General features: G+C 40.0%; 1 protein-coding gene across 1 annotated transcript; it reads right to left on the bottom strand.

Moving 5' to 3' along the window:
- Positions 1–8,541: 8,541 nt before the first annotated feature.
- On the bottom strand, positions 8,542–9,471 carry LOC119505503 (olfactory receptor 1L1-like). The gene has a single exon (XM_037798315.1). The coding sequence runs from the start codon at positions 9,469–9,471 to the stop codon at positions 8,542–8,544; it is 930 nt and encodes a 309-aa protein (XP_037654243.1).
- Positions 9,472–21,372: the final 11,901 nt, after the last annotated feature.

The following is a 21,372-nucleotide window of genomic DNA, read 5'->3' as shown; positions in this document are numbered from 1 at the left end:
TTTATTTCATTGACTTTTGCTCTTAGCTTTACTATTTACTTTCTCTTTCTTGCTTTGAGCTAAATTTAGTATTTTCTTTTTTACTAGTTTCTTAAGGTGGAATGTTTTTCCAAAATAAGCATTTAAAGCTATAAAGTTTTTCTAAAACATTGTTTAGCTATATCCTCCAAATTTTTATATATAGCGTTTTCATGTTCATTCAATTCAAAATATTTTTCTTTCTTTGGTGATTTATTCTTTGACTTATGAGTTATTTAGTTGTATATTGTTTAATTTCCAAATTTTTTTTGGGGGGGATTTCCCATTATCTTTCTGTTATTAATTTCTCATTGAATTCTACTGTGGTCAGAAAACATGCTTTCTATGATTTCTATTCTTTTATATTTGTTGACATTGGTTTTTGTGGATCTGCCAATGGTCTATCTTGGTGAATTTTTCGTGTGAAATTGAAAAGAATATGTGTCCTGCTATTACCAGGTAGAGTGTTCTACAAATATCAGTTAGGTCTAGTTGGTTGATAGTGTTCAAGTCTTCTGTATTTTGCTGACTTTTTGTCTACTTGTCCTATCAATTGATTAGAGGAGAGTGTTGAAATCTTCAACTAACTTTGTGGAATTGTGTTTTTCTCCATTCAGTTCTCTCAATTTTTCTTTATATACTTTGAAACTTTTAAAATTAGGTGCATATGCATTTAGGACTCTCATATCTTTTTGATAGATTGACTCCATCATTATATAATCTCACTCTCTAACCCTGATATATCTATTATTTTGAAATTTACTTTGCCTGATATTAATAGAGCCACTTTAGCTTTATTTTGATTAATGTTCACATAGTATATCTCTTCCCATCTTTTTTCTTTTAAATTATCTGTGTCTTTATATTTAAAGTGTATTTCTTGTGGAAAGCATATAGTTGGGTCTTGTTTTTTAGTTAGAATATTTAGACCACTTACTTTGTCAAATAGACTTACTTTTTAGCACAATTTTACGTTTGCAACAAAATTGAGCTCATAGTACAGACAATTCCCATATTTCCAATCCCTCACCCCAGCATCCCCTACTATGATTGTCTTAAATTAGAGTGAGGCATTTGTTACAATTAATGAACCAATATTGATACATTATTATTAACTAAAGTTCATAGTTTTCATTAGGGTTTGCTTTTTGTGTTATATAGTTCTATGGGTTTTGACAAATGCATAATGTCATGTATCCACCATTACAGTATTAACAGAATAGTTTCACTGTCCTAAAAATTCCATGTGCTTCATCTATTCTTCCTACCTCACTTCCTTCAAAACCCTGACAACCCCTGATTTTTGAGCTATCTCTATGGCTTTGCCATTCCCAAAATACCAAATAATTGGAATCATAACCTTCTTTATTTCTGATAACTTTCCTTATTCTGAAGTCTGCTTTGTCTAAGATTATTATAGTTACCACCAGCTTTCTTTATTTTTGCTTGGTACTCTTCTTTTTTTTCCTCTAGATTTCTTTTGGTTAGTGTTAGCATGGTACATCTTTCTCCAACCGTTTATGTTTTTTTATTGAGGTGAAATTCACATAACATACAATTAACCATTTTAAAACAGACAATTCAGTAGCATTTATTATATTCACAACGTTGTATAACTATTACTTCTATCTAGTTCCCAAACCTTATCATTATTTCCAAAGGAGATCCCATACCCATTAAGAATTTCTCCCCTTATTTCCCTCTTCTCAGCCTCTGGCAACCACAAATTTGCTTTCTGTGTATACAGACTTATGTTTTCTGGAGATTTCATATAAATGGAATTATACAATATGTGACCTTTGGTGTCTGACTTCTTTTATTTAGCATGTTTTTGAGGATCATTCATATTGAAGCATGTATCAGTACTTCGTTCCTTTTTATGGCCAAATAATATTCTATTGTATGTATATGCCATAATTTGCTTATCCATTCATCTGTTAATAGACATTTGGATTGTTTCCACTTGTGTTAGTTTTCTAGGGCTGCTATAACAAACAATACATTCTGGTTGGCTTAAACAGGAATTTATTGTCTCACAGATTTGGAAGCTAGAAGTCCAGAACCAGGGTATTGACAAGGCCATGCTTTCTCCAAAGTCTGGAATGTTCTGGTGATGACTTTCAGGCTATCCTTTGTCACACAGTGTGGTAGTTTGGAGCTATGTGCCCCAGAAAAACATGTTCTTAAACTTAGTCCATTCCTGTGAGTGAGAACCCTTATAAATAGGGCCTTTAGATGAGGTTACTTCAGGTAAGCTGTGGCCCAGGATAGGTCTTAATCCTATTATAGAAGGCCTTATAGGGAAGGCCACTGAAAGAAAAAGCCACAGAGGAAGCAGCCTGAAGCTGAAAGTTGATGGACCCAAAAGAGAAGAGAGAGGCCCAGAGACGCCTCATGTGCATTGCCATGTGACGGAAAAGCCAGGACTAAGGATTGGAAGGAGTCAGCCCCAGAATGCCAGTCTTTGAGAAGAATGCATTGCCTTGATGAGGCCTTGATTTGGACTTCTCCTAGCCTCAAACCCATCAGCCAACATGGTTTTTTGCTAAACATGTTTTTGAGAGTTTTTCTTATGATACAGTGTAGCTCTAGTTAATTAATTTTATCTGCTGCACAGCATTCCATTTTATATGAATACTTTTTACATGAATTTATTTATCCTTTCCTGTGTCAATGGAAATTTAGTTTGGTTACTTTTTTATTCTCTTACAAACAATGCTACAATCAACATTCTATGTACCTATTTCCTTGAAGACAGATGCCAGAGTTCCTTTAATTTCTATAATTAGAATTCAAATTACTTTTTCACTGGGTATGCAAATATTCAAATTTAGTACTGAAAAAACATGCCAAATTGTTCTCCAAAGTGACTAGACAATGTTATCCATCTATCAACATTATAGGAGACTTTTCATTGTTCTCTACATTCACCAATGCTCAAAAATGTCAGAAATATTATCTACATTTGTATCAATATATATATACCTATACATATAGCAATGTATATATATATTTTGACCAATCTGTTGCATGTGAAATGTTATCTCACTGTGATTTTGATTTGCATTTTCCTAATTACTCAACATAAATCAACCACTGTAAGCCATCTTTCTAAACTGAATTTTAAGTTTTTCTGCCTTCTATGGAATGGATATTAAATTTTAATTTAACTTTTTTTGATGAGTCATGCTCTTTATAATTGCCTCCCCCCCTTTTTTTCCAGGGCAATAATAGACCGAGGTCTTTGGGCAGTTTGTCCTTAAAACTAATGGCTCCAGTGACAACTAGGCAGGGAAACAGAAGGTGAGTCTAAGGGGAAGCATCTTTAATTCTAGGTAGCATGATGGAGCAAGCAGATTTGGGAAGGCAAATGAGGGAAGGAAGATGAAGATGCCCACTGAGGTGCTGATAGATATTTCCAGGTCTACCTTATACTATAGCAACAAACAGAGGGCTGTTGAAGTTACTGAGTTCTGGCCTCCTCTTACTCAGGTAGCTGTTTATGAGACGCCCTGGTATAGAATGAGTGGTCTTTTCCAAATGCTGTTCCATAGCATAGAACAGAGCCAATTGCCTCAGAATCACCCAAGAAGCCTGGAAAAATTCCTAAGCCTCTCTTCTGGAGATTCCAATTCAGCTCATCTGGGATGGAGCCCTGAAGGCTGTATTTCTGTTTTCCAGATCTTTCTGAGTGTTTCCTGGGAATTGCCTCGTAGAATCTGGGTGTGCTCCTCTGTGCAGGCCTCTGTCATGAGGCTGATTGCTGTGGATTTGCTCTCCTGACAGAGCTGTCCAGCCAGAGGCACACATCTAGTCTGGCTGGAGAGAAGGGAACATGACTATCCTGCACCATTGCACTTCAGACATGGACACAGAACCTTTCCTTAGGGAATTGAATGCAATAAAGAAAAGGTCACACCTGTTAGTAATCATCATCATCATCATCATCATCATCATCATCATCATCATCATCATCATCACTGAAGATTCAGGAATGTTGAAAGGGAATTACAGCATAGAAAACAACTTATAAGTATAGCACAGGCCCCAGATTTTCCTAGGACCTCTTATCAGGCCAGCTGCTGGCCTGTCCCCACATTGACAAAGCTACATCATTCCCCACCTTTGAAGCAAAGGCTTTTCCATGCCTCAGGACCTGAGCCCAAGGGGCTCTCCAGACTCCTAGAAAGACACGACTTCCCCTTACCTGTCTCCAGGCACTACATCCCCATTGTGCTCAGCCATCTGGGATCAGTTTTTTACAGTTCTGCAGGAAGGAATAGTGGCTAAGTATAGGGAAGTCACTGTACGGAGTCTGTATGGCACAGGTTTCACAATATGTCATTAGAATTTTATAAACATATCTGAACAAATGACCAGAAATTTAACAAATTTTCAAAACCTCCTACCAACACTTACGTTCTAGAATTTACATAGGATTCTTTTTTTCCCCACAGGAAATATTTTGCCTTTTATTTTTTTTTAATTCAGTTTTATTGAAATATATTCACATACCATACAATCATCCAACTCTTCCTAGTATGATCATATAGTTATGCATTCATCACCACAATCTATTTCTGAACATTTTCCTTACATCAGAAACAATCAGAATAAGAAGAAAAAATAAAAGTAAAAAAAGAACACCCAAACCATCCCCCCCATCCCACCCTATTTGTCATTTAGTTTTTGTCCCCATTTTTCTACTCATCCATCCATATACTAGATAAAGGGAGTGTGATCCTCAAGGTTTTCACAATCACACTGTCACCTCTTGTAATCTACATTATTATACAGTCATCTTCAGAAATCCAGACTACTGGGTTGGAGTTTGGTAGTTTCAGGTATTTACTTCTAGCTATTCCAATACATTAAAACCTAAGAGGTGTTATCTATATAGTGCATAAGAATGTCCACCAGAGTGACCTCTCGACTCCATTTGAAATCTCTCAGCCACTGAAGCTTTATTTTGTTTCATTTTGCATCCCCCTTTTGGTCAAGAAGATATTCTCAATCCCACGATGCTGGGTCCAGATTCATCCCTGGGAGTCGTATCCTGTATTGCCAGGGAGATTTACACCCCTGGGAGTCGGGTCCCACGTAGGGGGGAGGGCAGTGAGTTCACCTGCTGAGGTGGCTCAGTTAGAGAGAGAGAGAGGGCCATATCTGAGCAACAAAGAGGTACTCAGGGGGAGACTCTTAGGCACAATTACATGCACGTCTAGCCTCTCCTTTGCAGTAACAAGCTTCATAAGGGCAAGTCCCGCGATAGAGGGCTCAGCACATCAAACCGCCAGTCCTCAATGTCTGTAACAACATCAGCATCAGTCCAGGTGAGGAAGTCCCACACTTCTGCACCTTCCCCTAGCAGCTTGTGGGGGGGGCCGTGAATATATTTTTTATTCTCTGCCGAAATTATTTTGGGATGTGTCACTATTTCACTTTAACGTATACTAACCTATCGTATCTCACTTCCTATTCAAAGTTCCATGTAATTGTGGTGTTTGAACAAACTGACTGTAGAGTTATACTGTTTAGAAAATATAGATCCTGCACCAAATAGCCATCTCTTTCCTTGGTCTCACATGGAAGTTGAAGTTTTAAAACACAGTCAGTTTTGACCTTTACCCTTTGGCCCAGTTTGCCCTAGTCTTAACCAGATCTACTTCATTCATATCACTAATTGAAGCCTCGGCTCTTTTTCAGCTTTTTTTTTTTCCCAACAGTTGCTGTATGCGCTAATATTGACATTGATATCTGCTGAGCTCTAGCTTGGTTTCAGGCGTCTAGAGATATGCATTGTTCCAGAGACCAATCAGGTTATACACTAAGGGATCAGCATCTCAAAGTTTAGAGGTAGGCATTACAATTCAGGAATAGAGTTGACTGTTGTAAGAGCTTACAATCTAGGGACTATTACAATAATCATTTCCACATTAGGCTATGTTCTAAGATTCAATTCTGAGTTTACACATTGTAGTTAGTCCATATTGGTGAGGCATTATAGTGTTTGCCTTTATTTCTGGCGTACTTCACTCAAATACTGTGTACAGGATCCATTCACCTTGTTGTGTGTCTCACAACTTCACTCCTTCTCGTAGTTGCTCAATATTCCATTGTATGCATACACCACAGTTCACCATTCTGTTCCTCAGTCTATGGACCCTTAGGTTGCCTCCACCCATTGCAAATCATGATTACTGCCTCCATGAACACCAGTTTGCAAATTTCCATTCATGTCTCTGCTCTCAGATCTTCAAATGACATACCCCATAATGGGGTTGCAGGACCTTATGGTCCCCACATACTTAACTTTTTGTGGAACCACCACTCTGACCTTCAGAAAGGCTACAACATTCTACCTGCTCATCAACAGTAGATAGGTACATCCCTCTCACCATATTTTCTCCAACACTTTTACTCCTATATATATTTTTTACTACAATTTTATAGAGTTATATTCACATACCCTACATTCATCCACAGTGCACAATCAGTTGTTCATGGTATCATCATAAAGTTGTACATTTATCACCACAATCAGCACTTGAACATATTGATTACTACAATAAATTGATTCTAATAAACTCTCTAGAAAGTTTGCTGCCCGGGGTAGCTGGGCTTTGAAAAGCCTCTTAAGAAAGGTTTGGGAAAGTATGCTTCAGCTTCAAGAAGCTTTCCATAACTAGTCATGACTGTGAGGGTCTATGAGGAGGCATGAGGTAGAGGAAAAAGGGGTGGCAGTTGGAGGCTACCTTTATTATTGACAGAAACAAGGTTGGAGGAAGTAGCTTAGAGTGAAAGCCAAAAGGGCCAAAATTAGAAAATCAGCCTGTCTAACACATAGGCATACAGAAAGACAGGAGATTTCCTGCTCCCTGCAGGTAGCTCATTTCCAAGAGGAAAGAAGTAAGGGCTGAGCCAAGCAGGTCAAGTTTATGCTCTCCAAGTTTGCTAGTCAGATAAGGCATTCATCTTCCCTGGAGTGGAGATGTTTATGGGGGAAAAAGTGAGGATGTTACACCAACTAAATTCTCTTCATAGAGAAGGAAAGACCAAAACTAGGAAAGAAGTGTTCCCCAAAAGTTGTGTTTAAGCTTTCTGCTTTTAGATGTTCACATAAAATATCAAATTTTCTACCACACTCGTGAGTTTCATTTCTTGCCAAAGGATAGATATATTCGCAGGAAACTTGAGGATGCAAACATTTGTTTAGACTGGAGAGGCTACTCCTACCCACAGGGATGTGGTCTATCCCTTTGGCCCAATATAAATGATAACAAAACGCCCAACACTGGTACATTTTCCAGAGTCTGCTTTATTGGGACTTACATATGATCAAGTTGTTAAATGTATTACTATTATCAGTTTTGAAAATGAGGAATCTGAATGAAGCACTTCAATATAAACAATTTCTCTGAATTAGAAGTGACTTTAAGTATCACCTAGTTCAATTCCTACCCAACATGTGAATTGTCTTTAGTGATGTTCAACCCCTTAGAGAAGTTCAGTCCTTCTCTACTATTGGTGGATTTCACCTTTTAACAACTCTGACTTTTGAATTTCTTCTTCATACTGTTCCAGGAATCACCTTCCTACTTCTTACACATGTTGGGTCTAGCTGTGTCTTCAAAAGCCATTCAAAATAAACATTGTTACAGAGAAATGATCTCTCCCTGGAAAACAGGCCAACAGGTGGATGATAATGATGTTAAAAATACAGACATCTGTAGGGTGAATGACACCAAAAAGATCAGGACGACTGATGGACCAGGGGCTGCTGGAGGGAAAAAAGGAAGGAAACCAGGGCAGGGACACAGAGGTAGACCTCCTTTCCACTGCGTATGTCTGGTCACCTGGAGTGCTGGACCTGAGTTGCAAAATAAACTAGCTGATGAGTGCTAACTCTTGATCATGTGCTGTGTGCAGGACCCAGGACCCTGTGCTGGGGAAGATTCTGAAAAGGGAGGAGATACAATTTATGTTATGTCTGATGGACAAGAAACCATCCCTGTTGCTGAATAGGTCCTATATTATGGGGAAGACAACGGGCACGTGTGTGCATCTTAATGCACACACACACATTCCCTCCTAAATAATTGCAAAGACGTTGAAACTGCTACAAATTGAATAACTGATTGCAGCTGGTTTTTGAAATGTATAAGTACTAGGGGTTTAGAATTACTGAAAAAGAATTTTTGTCAATAAAAATTAATGAAAAATATTAGTTGTCAGCAGCACTTGGAAGGCGTGAATGGGAAAAGATAATGGGGGTGGTGGTGAGGAATGGGTACAGAGGCTCTGGGCCAGTAAGAGGATCCCAATAAGGTGGCCTTGATTGGCAGGTCCAAATGCATAAGACTGGGTACAACACACTACTCTTGTCATATCTATACCACTGCCCATGAAGCACTTGGATTAGGTATGCTAATCTCTAGCGGCTTGATATATACCCCAGGAATCAGCAGAAATGAGGGCTGCCAGGAGCAGAGTCAGTCTTGGGCATGTCCATGGAGATGCTGCTTAGGACTTCTTGCCCATCAGCTTCCCCAGGCCCCGCTTCATGTCTTTGTTCCTCAGGCTGTAGATAAAAGGGTTTAGCATGGAGGACAAAACTGTGTAGATGACTGTTGCCACCCGGTCCTTGACAGTGTAGCTGGACAGAGGTCGGAAATAAACATAAATGATGCTTCCATAAAAGAGGGTCACCATGGTGAGGTGGGAGCCACAGGTGGAGAAGGCTTTACGCTTCCCAGCAGCTGAGGGGATCCTAAGAACAGCGACCAGGATTCGGAGGTAAGAGGTGATAACGCAAATGAAAGGGGTCACCAAAGTTATCAATCCTTCTGTGTTAATTACAATTTCATTGACAAATGTGGAGGAGCAGGACAATTTCAGCAGAGGGCTGATGTCACAGAGGAAGTGGTGGATAACATTGGAGTCACAGAAAATGAGACGATTTATCAGAAGAACCAGCACAAGAGAATGGAGGTGAGAGATGGAGCAGGAGAGGGCAAGCAGCATGACACAGCAGCGGTGGCTCATGGTGGTGACGTAGTGGAAGGGGTCGCAGATGGCCACGTAGCGGTCGATGGCCATGGCTGCCAGGAGGTAACTTTCTGTGTTGGCAAAAGTCAAGAAGAAATACATCTGGGTCATACAGTCAGCATAGGAGATGGACTTCTTCTTTGACAGAAAGTTCACCAGCATCTTGGGAACAATAGTAGTTGTGTAGCAAATATCAATGAACAACAGGATACTGAGGAAAAAATACATAGGTGTCTGGAGTTGGGTATCTGAGTGAATGGCCAGGATGATGAGCAAGTTCCCTACCACTGTGACCACATACATGATGAGGAAGAGGACAAAGAGCGGCTTCTGGTCCTCAGGCCGGGAAGAGAGTCCCAGGAGGATAAACTCCGAGACGCTGCTGGTTTGGTTGTCCCTTTCCATGATCCTGCATACACCACAGAACATAGAAAAATCCTAGAATTTTCAATTCAGCGAGTCTCAATTTATCCCTATTTTCCCTTCTCTCCTAGAATATCTATAAATGATCCACGATTCTATCTTCCCTTCCACAGTTCTTGAAAATAAGTTGAATAATTAAGATACCTGGATTAAAAGCAGGGACCTCAGAGAGTGGATTTCCCTTCAGAAAGAAACCAGGTGACCTCAGTGATGCATATTTCTCTAGTTACCCACCAATATTTGTTCAGATATGTCAGGTGGAGGCTCATCTCTCTACTATCTTTGCAAATAAAAGAAAACAAACAAAAATCCAAACAACTAAATTAATCAAGTGAATAAGATGAATGCTGATGTAGCCGCCAGCCAATGGTCACCCGTTCAGAGCCAACATTTTCATTCAAACTGTGCAAAAAAAGATGTATTATAGATGAACCTATTTATTGAAACGTTCCTAAACACCGGTGATTTATGCATTCACAATTACTCAGCATCGTGTTATTAAATCTTCACTGGGAACCCAAGACTGGAATTGCAAAGAAGAGTAATTTCTAGTTCCTGTTTTTAAAGTTGTTATAGTCTACTGGGAGAGACAAACTTTTAAACAAATAACTGTAATAGATACTATAGATGTAGTGATAGACGTACTGGAAAGCAATATAACATAGTGTAGTGTCTTTGCTAGGAGTGTACGTTTTGAAATCAGCTCCTTTACTTTCTGGTGTGGTTTTAGGCTGTTTACCTAACATCTCTGATCCTCAGTTTCCTCATCTGTAATCTGGGGATAGTAAAACCTCCCTAAGATTATTGTTGTGAAGATTAAATGGTATAATCTTTAAAAGATGTACTGTACTTCAAAGAGGGTAAGTATTCAAAAAATTAGTCTCAATTTAACACTTTTTTCTCTTTCTTCTTCTCTTACTCCTTCTTCTCCACTTCTTGCTTTACTTCTTTTTTTTGCCCAAATCCTCCTCTCTGTCAGGTGTTCCTGGATGTTTTTGAAAGCAACTAATCTGTATTTCTTTCCAAAGTCTTATAGCCTCCATATTCTTCATTGTTTGACCACCCTTCACCTGAATTTGTGAGACTTTGTTGGAGAAATATTTATTTGTACCTTTTATGATTTGAAAATGAGTATGCAATTAAGGGAAATGGTAGCAGATATGGCTAAGACATATAAAGCACTCACTAGGTGTCAGGCACTGAGCCAAGTGCTTTAGCTTTATTACCCAAAACACCCACACTCCCAGAACTAGGCATCATCAGCATTCCCTTTTTTTTTTTAATCATTTTATTGAGATATATTCACATACCACGCAGTCATACAAAACAAATCGTACTTTCCATTGTTTACAGTACCATTACATAGTTGTACATTCATCACCTAAATCAATCCCTGACACCTTCATTAGCACACACACAAAAATAACAAGAATAATAATTAGAGTGAAAAAGAGCAATTGAAGTAAAAAAGAACACTGGGTACCTTTGTCTGTTTGTTTCCTTCCCCTATTTTTCTACTCATCCATCCATAAACTAGACAAAGTGGAGTGTGGTCCTTATGGCTTTCCCAATCCCATTGTCACCCCTCATAAGCTACATTTTTATACATCTGTCTTCGAGATTCATGGGTTCTGGGTTGTAGTTTGATAGTTTCAGGTATCCACCACCAGCTACCCCAATTCTTTAGAACCTAAAAAGGGTTGTCTAAAGTGTGCGTAAGAGTGCCCACCAGAGTGACCTCTCGGCTCGTTTTGGAATCTCTCTGCCACTGAAGCTTATTTCATTTCCTTTCACATCCCCCTTTTGGTCAAGAAGATGTTCTCCGTCCCACGATGCCAGGTCTACATTCCTCCCCGGGAGTCATATTCCACGTTGCCAGGGAGATTCACTCCCCTGGGTGTCTGATCCCACGTAGGGGGGAGGGCAGTGATTTTACCTTTCAAGTTGGCTTAGCCAGAGAGAGAGGGCCACATCTGAGCAACAAAGAGGCAATCAGGAGGAGACTCTTAGGCACAAATATAGGGAGGCCTAGCCTCTCCTTTGCAGCAACCGTCTTCCCAAGGGTAAAACTTATGGTAGAGGGCTCAACCCATCAAACCACCAGTCCCCTATGTCTGTGGTCATGTTAGCAACCATGGAGGTGGGGTAGGCGAATACCCCTGCATTCTCCACAGGCTCCTCAAGGGGGCACTACATCATTTTTTTTCCTTGTTTTTCTTTCTTTCTTTTTTTTTTTTTTTTAACTTTCCCTTCTTTTTTAAATCAACTGTATGAAAAAAAAAAGTTAAAAAGAAAACAAACATACAATAAAAGAACATTTCAAAGAGACCATAACAAGGGAGTAAGAAAAAGACAACTAACCTAAGATAACTGCTTAACTTCCAACATGTTCCTACTTTACCCCAAGAAAGTTACATAATATAGCAACCTTTCTGTGAACTTGTTCCTACTATATCCATCAGAAATTAACAGACCATAGTCATTTCTGGGCATCCCCAGAACGTTAAAAAGCTTATCTGTTCTTCTTGGATTATTGTTCCCCCTTCCTTAATTACTCTCTACTGCTAGTTCCCCTACATTCTACATTATAAACCATTTGTTTTACATTTTTCAAAGTTCACATTAGTGGTAGCATATAATATTTCTCTTTTTGTGCCTGGCTTATTTCGCTCAGCATTATGTCTTCAAGGTTCATCCATGTTGTCATATGTTTCACGAGATCGTTCCTTCTTACTGACGCATAGTATTCCATCGTGTGTATATACCACATTTTATTTATCCACTCATCTGTTGAAGGACATTTGGGTTGTTTCCATCTCTTGGCAATTGTGAATAATGCTGCTATGAACATTGGCGTGCAGATATCTGTTCGTGTCACTGCTTTCCGATCTTCCGGGTATATACCGAGAAGTGCAATCGCCGGATCGAATGGTAGCTCTATATCTAGTTTTCTAAGGAACTGCCAGACTGACTTCCAGAGTGGCTGAACCATTATACAGTCCCACCAACAGTGAATAAGAGTTCCAATTTCTCCACATCCCCTCCAGCATTTGTAGTTTCCTGTTTGTTTAATGGCAGCCATTCTAACCGGTGTTAGATGGTATCTCATTGTGGTTTAATTTGCATCTCTCTAATAGCTAGTGAAGCTGAACATTTTTTCATGTGTTTCTTGGCCATTTGTATTTCCTCTTCAGAGAACTATCTTTTCATATCTTTTGCCCATTTTATAATTGGGCTGTCTGTACTATTGTCATTGAGTTGTAGGATTTCTTTGTATATGCAAGATATCAGTCTTTTGTCAGATACATGGTTTCCAAAAATTTTTTCCCATTGAGTTGGCTGCCTCTTTACCTTTTTGAGAAATTCCTTTGAGGTGCAGAAACTTCTAAGCTTGAGGAGTTCCCATTTATCTATTTTCTCTTTTGTTGCTTGTGCTTTGGGTTTAAAGTCTAGGAAGTGGCCGCCTAATACAAGGTCTTGAAGATGTTTTCCTACATTATCTTCTAGGAGTTTTATGGTACTTTCTTTTATATTGAGATCTTTGGTCCATTTTGAGTTAATTTTTGTGTAGGGGGTGAGGTAGGGGTCCTCTTTCATTCTTTTGGATATGGATATCCAACTCTCCCAGCCCCATTTGTTGAAAAGACCATTATGGCTCAGTTCAGTGACTTTGGGGGCCTTATCAAAGATCAGTCGGCCATAGATCTGAGGGTCTATCTCTGAATTCTCAATTCGATTCCATTGATCTATATGTCTATCTTTGTGCCAGTACCATGCTGTTTTGGCAACTGTGGCTTTATAATAAGCTTCAAAGTCAGGGAGTGTAAGTCCTCCCACTTCGTTTTTCTTTTTTAGAGTGTCTTTAGCAATTCGAGGCATCTTCCCTTTCCAAATAAATTTGATAACTAGCTTTTCCAAGTCTGCAAAGTAGGTTGTTGGAATTTTGATTGGGATTGCATTGAATCTGTAGATGAGTTTGGGTAGAATTGACATCTTAATGACATTTAGCCTTCCTATCCATGAACATGGAATATTTTTCCATCTTTTAAGGTCCCCTTCTATTTCTTTTAGTAGAGTTATGTAGTTTTCTTTGTATAGGTCTTTTACATCTTTGGTTAAGTTTATTCCTAGGTACTTGATTTTTTTAGTTGCTATTGAAAATGGTATCTTTTTCTTGAGTGTCTCTTCAGTTTGTTCATTTCTAGCATATAGAAACATTACTGACTTATGTGCATTAATCTTGTATCCCGCTACTTTGTTAAATTTGTTTATTAGCTCTAGTAGCTGTATCGTCGATTTCTCAGGGTTTTCTAGATATAAGATCATATCGTCTGCAAACAATGACAGTTTTACTTCTTCTTTTCCAATTTGGATGCCTTTTATTTCTTTGTCTTGCCGGATTGCCCTGGCTAGCACTTCCAGCACAATGTTGAATAAGAGTGGTGACAGCGGGCATCCTTGTCTTGTTCCTGATCTTAGAGGGAAGGCTTTCAGTCTCTCACCATTGAGTACTATGCTGGCTGTGGGTTTTTCATATATGCTCTTTATTATGTTGAGGAAGTTTCCTTCAATTCCTACCTTTTGAAGTGTTTTTATCAAAAACGGATGTTGGATTTTGTCAAATGCTTTTTCAGCATCTATTGAGATGATCAATTGATTTTTCCCTTTCGAATTTTTAATGTGTTGTAATACATTGATTGTTTTTCTTATGTTGAACCATCCTTGCATGCCTGGAATGAACCCCACTTGGTCATGGTGTATGATTTTTTTAATGTGTCTTTGGATTCGATTTGCAAGTATTTTGTTGAGGATTTTTGCATCTATATTCATTAGGGAGATTGGCCGGTAGTTTTCCTTTTTTGTAGCATCTTTGCCTGGTTTTGGTATTAGATTGATGTTAGCTTCATAAAATGAGTTAGGTAGTGTTCCATTTTCTTCAATGTTTTGAAAGAGTTTGAGTAAGATTGGTGTCAGTTCTTTCTGGAAAGTTTGGTAGAATTCCCCTGTGAAGCCATCTGGCCCTGGGCATTTATTTGTGGGAAGATTTTTGATGACTGATTGGATCTCTTTGGTTGTGATGGGTTGGTTGAGTTCTTCTATTTCTTCTCTGGTCAGTCTAGGTTGTTCATATGTTTCCAGGAAATTGTCCATTTCTTCTACATTGTCCAGTTTATTGCCATACAGTTGTTCATAATATCCTCTTATAATTTTTTTAATTTCTTCAGGATCTGCAGTTATGTCACCTTTTTCATTCATTATTTTGTTTATATGGGTCTTCTCTCTTTTTGATTTTGTCAGTCTAGCTAGGGGCTTGTCAATCTTGTTGATCTTCTCAAAGAACCAACTTTTGGTGATATTTATCCTCTCTATTGTTTTTTTGTTCTCGATGTCATTTATTTCTGCTTTAATCCTTGTTATTTCTTTTCTTCTACTTGGTTTAGGATTGGTTTGCTGTTCATTTTCTAGCTTCTTCAGTTGATCCATTAGTTCTTTGATTTTGGCTCTTTCTTCCTTTTTAATATATGCGTTTAGTGCTATAAATTTCCCCCTTAGCACTGCTTTTGCTGCATCCCATAGGTTTTGGTATGTTGTGTTCTCATTTGCATTCGTCTCTATATATTTAGCAATTTCTCTTGCTATTTCTTCTTTAACCCACTGATTGTTTAGGAGTGTGTTGTTTAACCTCCAGGTATTTGTGAATTTTCTAAGTCTCTGATGGTTATTGACTTCTAATTGTATTCCATTGTGGTCAGAGAATGTGCTTTGAATAATTTCAATCTTTTTAAATTTATTGAGGCTTGTTTTATGTCCCAGCATATGATCTATTCTGGAGAAAGTTCCATGAGCACTAGAAAAGTATGTGTATCCTGGTGATTTGGGATGTAATGTCCTGTATATGTCTGTTAAATCTAATTCATTTATCAGATTGTTTAGGTTTTCAATTTCCTTATTGGTCTTCTGTCTGGTTGATCTATCTATAGGAGAGAGTGATGTGTTGAAGTCTCCCACAATTATTGTGGAAACATCAATTGCTTCCTTTAGTTTTGCCAGTGTTTCTCTCATGTATTTTGTGGCACCTTGATTAGGTGCATAGACATTTACGATTGTTATTTCTTCTTGCTGAATTGCCCCTTTTATTAGTATGTAGTGGCCTTCTTTGTCTCTCAAAACATCCCTGCATTTGAAGTCTATTTTATCTGAGATTAATATTGCTACACCTGCTTTCTTTTGGCTGTAGCTTGCATGAAATATTTTTTTCCATCCTTTCACTTTCAGTTTCTTTGTGTCCCTGTGTCTAAGATGAGTCTCTTGTATGCAACATATTGATGGTTCATTTTTTTTGATCCATTCTGCGAATCTGTATCTTTTAATTGGGGAGTTTAATCCATTTACATTCAACGTTATAACCGTGAAGGCATTTCTTGAATCAGCCATCTTATCCTTTGGTTTATGTTTGCCATATTTTTCCCCTCTCTCTATTAATATCCTTTATTGTACCCATACCGAATCTCTTTAGTACTGAACCTTTCTCCAAGTCTCTCTGTCCTGTCTTTGTTTCTCTGTCTGTAGGGCTCCCTTTAGTATCTCCAGTAGGGCAGGTCTCTTGTTAGCAAATTCTCTCAGCATTTGTTTGTCTGTGAAAAATTTAAGCTCTCCCTCAAATTTGAAGGAGAGCTTTGCTGGGTAAAGTATTCTTGGCTGGAAATTTTTCTCACTCAGAATTTTAAATATATCGTGCCACTGCCTTCTTGCCTCCATGGTGGCTGTTGAGTAGTCACTACTTAGTCTTATGCTGTTTCCTTTGTATGTGGTGAATTGCTTTTCTCTTGCTGCTTTCAGAACTTGCTCCTTCTCTTCTGTGTTTGACAGTGTGATCAGTATATGTGTTGGAGTGGGTTTATTTGGATTTATTCTATTTGGAGTTCGCTGAGCATTTATGATTTGTGTATTTATGTTGTTTAGAAGATTTGGGAAGTTTTCCCCAACAATTTCTTTGAATACTCTTCCTAGACCTTTACCCTTTTCTTCCCCTTCTGGGACACCAATGAGTTTTATATTTGGACGTTTCATATTATCTATCATATCCCTGAGGTCCATTTTAATTTTTTCAATTTTTTTCCCCATTCTTTCTTTTATGCTTTCATTTTCCATTCTGTCATCTTCCAGGTCACTGATTCGTTGTTCAACTTCCTCTAGTCTTGTACTATGAGTGTCCAGAATCTTTTTAATTTGGTCAACAGTTTCTTTAATTTCCATAAGATCATCCATTTTTTTATTTAGTCTTGCAATGTCTTCTTTATGCTCTTCTAGGGTCTTCTTGATTTCCTTCATATCCCGTACTATGGTCTCATTGTTCATCTTTAGTTCTTTGAGTAGCTGCTCTAGGTGCTGTGTCTCTTCTGGTCTTTTGATTTGGGTGCTTGGGCTTGGGTTATCCATATCGTCTGGTTTTTTCATATGCTTTATAATTTTCTGTTGTTTTTGGCCTCGTGGCATTTGCTGAACTTGATAGGGTTCTTTTAGGGTTTGTAGACCTATTGAAGTCCTTATCTCTAATTTATCAGATCTACAGCTTCGTGGAGTACACTTTCTCTAACTAACCAGCAGGTGGCGTCCACGAGCCACCTGTTCTCCACAAGCCAGTTCTCCCCTGCTTAGCCTTTTTGGTGAGTGGGGGAGTGAGTCTTGTGGGGCCCAATTGGTGTACCAAGCTTGCGTGTGTAGTTGGTGTTGCCTGCCCTGTATGTGGGGCGTGTTTCTGGGCAGTCGGGGAGGGGGGGTGGCCCTAACAATCAAATCTCCCTGGTGATCTTAGAGTTTTAAAGCTGGTGCAATAGTCTAATCCTTCAGTTCAGTCCTGCCACAGTTTGTCTCTGCCACTGACCCACAAGTCCTTGGTATTGGCGTATGGCTCCTGAGACTTGCAAGTGGGCCCCTCTTCCAGGCTGTGCACCCCGGGTCCTCTGTTGAGGGATGACTGTGCTATGTCACAGGTGAGTGCCGTCCCCTCAGGGCAGTTCTCAGCTGCTGGGCTGTGTAGGGAGGCTCCCAGTCTGCTCAAATGATGGCTGAATGGGGCTTTGTTAATTCACACTGCTCCACCTTCCCAGCTCTGGGACAATCAGCTGAGGTTGCAGGGAAGGCTAATGTCCACGCCCAGTTTTGTGGTGTGTGCCTGTTATTTGAAGCCCTTCCGTCACACTGGGTTGTCTGGGGCAGCTCTGGGCTATGGGGCTGGCGATGGGCAGGAGTGTTTCCTGTCCACCAGGATGGTGGCTGTGAGCGGACACCCCCGTTTTCTTGAGAAGTTGTGGTGTTTAGTGAATTTTCTCAGCGACTGAATTATTGCCTTTTGTCTCAGAGCTCTCTTAGTTCTGCTCTTGACTTGACATGCCCAAATTGAAAGTCTTTGAAGCTTTCTGTATTGGGCTTCTTAGAGTAATTGTTTTAGAAAGAGAAAAAAGGATTAAAAAAAAAAAAAAAAAAAGGGTCCTCCTCAGAGATCTAATGGGTTATTGAAATGCTAAGAGACAAAGCAACCAGGGCCATTAAGGAAAGTTCCACAGGGCAGAGAGATCGGCTTTTCTTCGGGATTTGCATATGCGCCTTAGGGCCTGAGCTCCGCCCTTCCCCTTTCTGTGTTCACCAGAACTCTAAAAATCCTCTGCTTTTATTTTGGAGTTTTTTGTGTTGTTTTTTTTTTTTTCTATGCCTGTCTCCTCTCTGCTGGGCTGGCTGCTCACAGATTCTCTGGTGTCTGGTCTCTGTCTATCTATGGTTGGAGTCTGGATCAGTAGAATGAGTTTCCGATAAGAGCAGCCACTGCAGTTCTCACTTCTCCTTCCCGGAGCTGACAGCCCCTCCTCCCACGGGACTGAGCCTGGCAGGGAGGGGCACGGGTCCCCTGGCCGCAAAAACTTACAGATTTCGCCGATCTCAGCAGTTCGACATTTTCATGAGTGTTGTATGAAGTATGCCCAAAGACAGATTGCTCTGTGGTGTCCAGTCCACGCAGTTTCTGGCTTTCTACCTACTTTCCTGGAGGAGTAACTAAAACATACAGCTCACCAGTCTTCCATCTTGCCCCGCCAGCATTCCCTTTTAATATATAAAGAAACCAAGGTTAAAGGGTTAAGTGCTTTTATCAAGACCACATAGCCCATGGAAGGGCCAGAACCTGGCTTTTCGATCAGGATGGTTTTAAACATAAAGTGACACTGCCTCATGTTTTCATAAAGCTTCACAAGTTTATGCCGAAAACAATGTGCAGGGGTACTATTTTTCATCATGGGAATTTTCTACCTTAACTATTTATTCCAGAGACTGACGAGCTTCCAAAATCAATGTGGTGTGTAGTCCCTTACGATAACTGCCAGACACAGGACCTCTCCTGAGCCTCATGTTGACAAGGGGCTGAGTTTCTGAAGAGGTGTGGCAGGGCAGAGGAAAGTACGCAGGATTCACAGACAGAAGATGTGGGTTCAAATCCTGATGTCACCATCTACTCATGATGTCTTTGGCAAAATCCCTTCACTGCTCTGAGACTCACTTTCTTCATATGTAAGATTGGGCTAACAGAATCTGCTTGCAGTGTTCTGAAGAGAAAAGTGAGGAACATGTATGTGAAAGCAGTCTGTAAGCCACAGAGTAGTTAAGTATGCATGTCAGAGGGATGACAGGGAAATGTCTGATAAAGAAGAACCTAGTGGCTGTGGAAGGAGAGGCTGAGGAGCTAAATGCAGAGGAAAATCAAAAGGACTTTTGGCTGTGAGAATCAAGGAGAATCAAGAAGCATGCAGAGGGCAGGTGCTGCTGGAATCAGAATGCTTTTTCCATTTCTCCCCCCCATTCTATCTAGTACCCATCAGCAGGGACTTTGTTTCTTCAAGGATTCCCATGATTCATTCCCATTTTGTCACCTAAGTGTCTCTTGAATGTCGCAACTCTTTTCATCTCTCCCACCAGCATGCTGGGCAAAAGATTTCCTCTCTCACTTGGATTCCTGCAATATCCTACCAATGATGTGTTTGATGTTCTCATATCCCCCCTTGATACCTCCTTCCCCATCCATTCTCTGCACTGCAACTACAGTGATATTTTAAAAATAAAAATGTGATCATCTAACTCTCTAGGTTAAAGTGCCTCTCATTTAATTAATATTTATCAACTCCTTACTATGTTTCAGGTATTCTAAAGCCCTTTGATGACCTCCCACACCTTAGGATAAAGACTAATTATTTCCTCTCCAGTCTCATCTCACATCACTTTTCCCAGGGCTTTCATCCAGTTCCTCAAATGTGTTAGGATGCTTCTTATGTTGGGCTCATGATGGTTCTCCTCCTGGGATGCTTCTCTCTCTGTCTATTCATTCTTTGGATATCAGCTCAGGCATCCCTTTTCTGGATCAAGTTGCCCTGTAATATACTCACAGAACTCCATTGCCTTCCTTTATAGCACTTATCACAGTATGCAATTACTCATTTATTTATATGAACTAAATTTGTCTTCTTGACATTACAAACAGGAATCTTATTTACCTCTCCATTTTATTCCCAGAGCTTCACACAGTGTCTGGCAAATTGCAGGTGGTCAATAAATACTTGTTGGAAAAATTGAGCCACACCTGGCGTTGAAGCTGGGAGCATCTAAAGGTAAAAGGCAGAATTGGGTGTTGAGTTGAAGGTTGTGACGGTGTAGTGTATCTGCAACCTGCCTATCTGCACAGAATGTCTGCCTGAGATTCCTGACACAGTGGTTGACTAGACTTTGCTCTGGCCACCTGTTTACCTGTGCTACAAACATGGACATTGCCCTTGATTCCTCATCATCTCTCATTTTCCACACCCAACCAAACATCTCAGCCTGAGATTCTCTATAAAGTCTCAGTTCTGTTGCCTTCTCTCTGTCTTTGCTATCGATGTCCTCACGGAGACCTTTATCATCTTCTACCTGCAAACTGGTCTCCTTGCAGCCAGTTTTGTCCCCTTTCAGTCCATCCTATACACTGTGGACAGATCAATTTTCCTAACATGCAAATTTGAATAAGTCATTTTCCTGCTGAGTAAACCTCCCCATTACCCTCAGACTGCAGGAGAAACTTCTTCCAGTGGCTGACTGAGCTTCCTGTGATGTGGCTCCCACTAGACTCTGCAGCCACCCCCTGGCCTTCCTCCTTAGCCTCCTGCATTCCATATTCCAATTGTAGGCCACTTCTTGTTTCTTCTTGCCTAGGAACCTGCTATTCCATCTACCTGAAATGCCCCTTCCTCCTGTCTGTTAGTCTGGGTGACCAGCCTAACCCTTCAGGCTCAGCTTAGATGTCATGTCTTTTCTACCTACCCTCACATCCCCCCACTAAGTCTGGATTAGATGCGCCTCCTGAACACTCAGTACAGAACCGAATCTTATTACTTACATCTCTGTCTCCCCCACCAGACTGGCTGCTGCCCAAGAATGAGGAGTGTGTCTGGTTCTTTATCCCATGGCGCCACTGGCCTAGGGCCAGGAATACAATGGTCTCTTGATAAATATTTGTGGAATGAAAGAATGCGTGGATGGCCATTTAGGATTCTGAACAGATGTAAGGAAGGGGACTCTGAGCTGGAGAGACTCTTAGAAATTATGGAGTCCAACCCTCTCATTTTAAAGAAGGGAGAAATTGAAGCCCGATGGAAGGAAGGATCTTAACTGTCACGACATTTTTGTTGTTTGAGTCAAGACTGGAAGTCAGGTCTCTTGGCTTCTCCCTGAAGAGGGGAAATGCTTTTCCTGTTATATAGGTAACATAGCACGGAGGTAAGAGGATGCACCCGCCTCTGGGGTGTGGTAACTGCCCCTTATTAGGTATGTGGTCAAGGGCAAGTTTCTTAATCTTCCTGTACC

The sequence above is a fragment of the Choloepus didactylus genome, chromosome 10 (assembly GCF_015220235.1).
Source record: "Choloepus didactylus isolate mChoDid1 chromosome 10, mChoDid1.pri, whole genome shotgun sequence".
Classification (NCBI taxonomy): domain Eukaryota; kingdom Metazoa; phylum Chordata; class Mammalia; order Pilosa; family Megalonychidae; genus Choloepus; species Choloepus didactylus.
The sequence above is the reverse complement of the archived record's forward strand: the minus strand, read 5'-3'. Positions and strand labels throughout refer to the sequence as shown.

Coding starts and splice junctions, on each gene's coding strand:
- LOC119505503 (XM_037798315.1), bottom strand. CDS start 9,471: ATGGAAAGGGACAACCAAACCAGCAGCGTCTCGGAGTTTATCCTCCTG.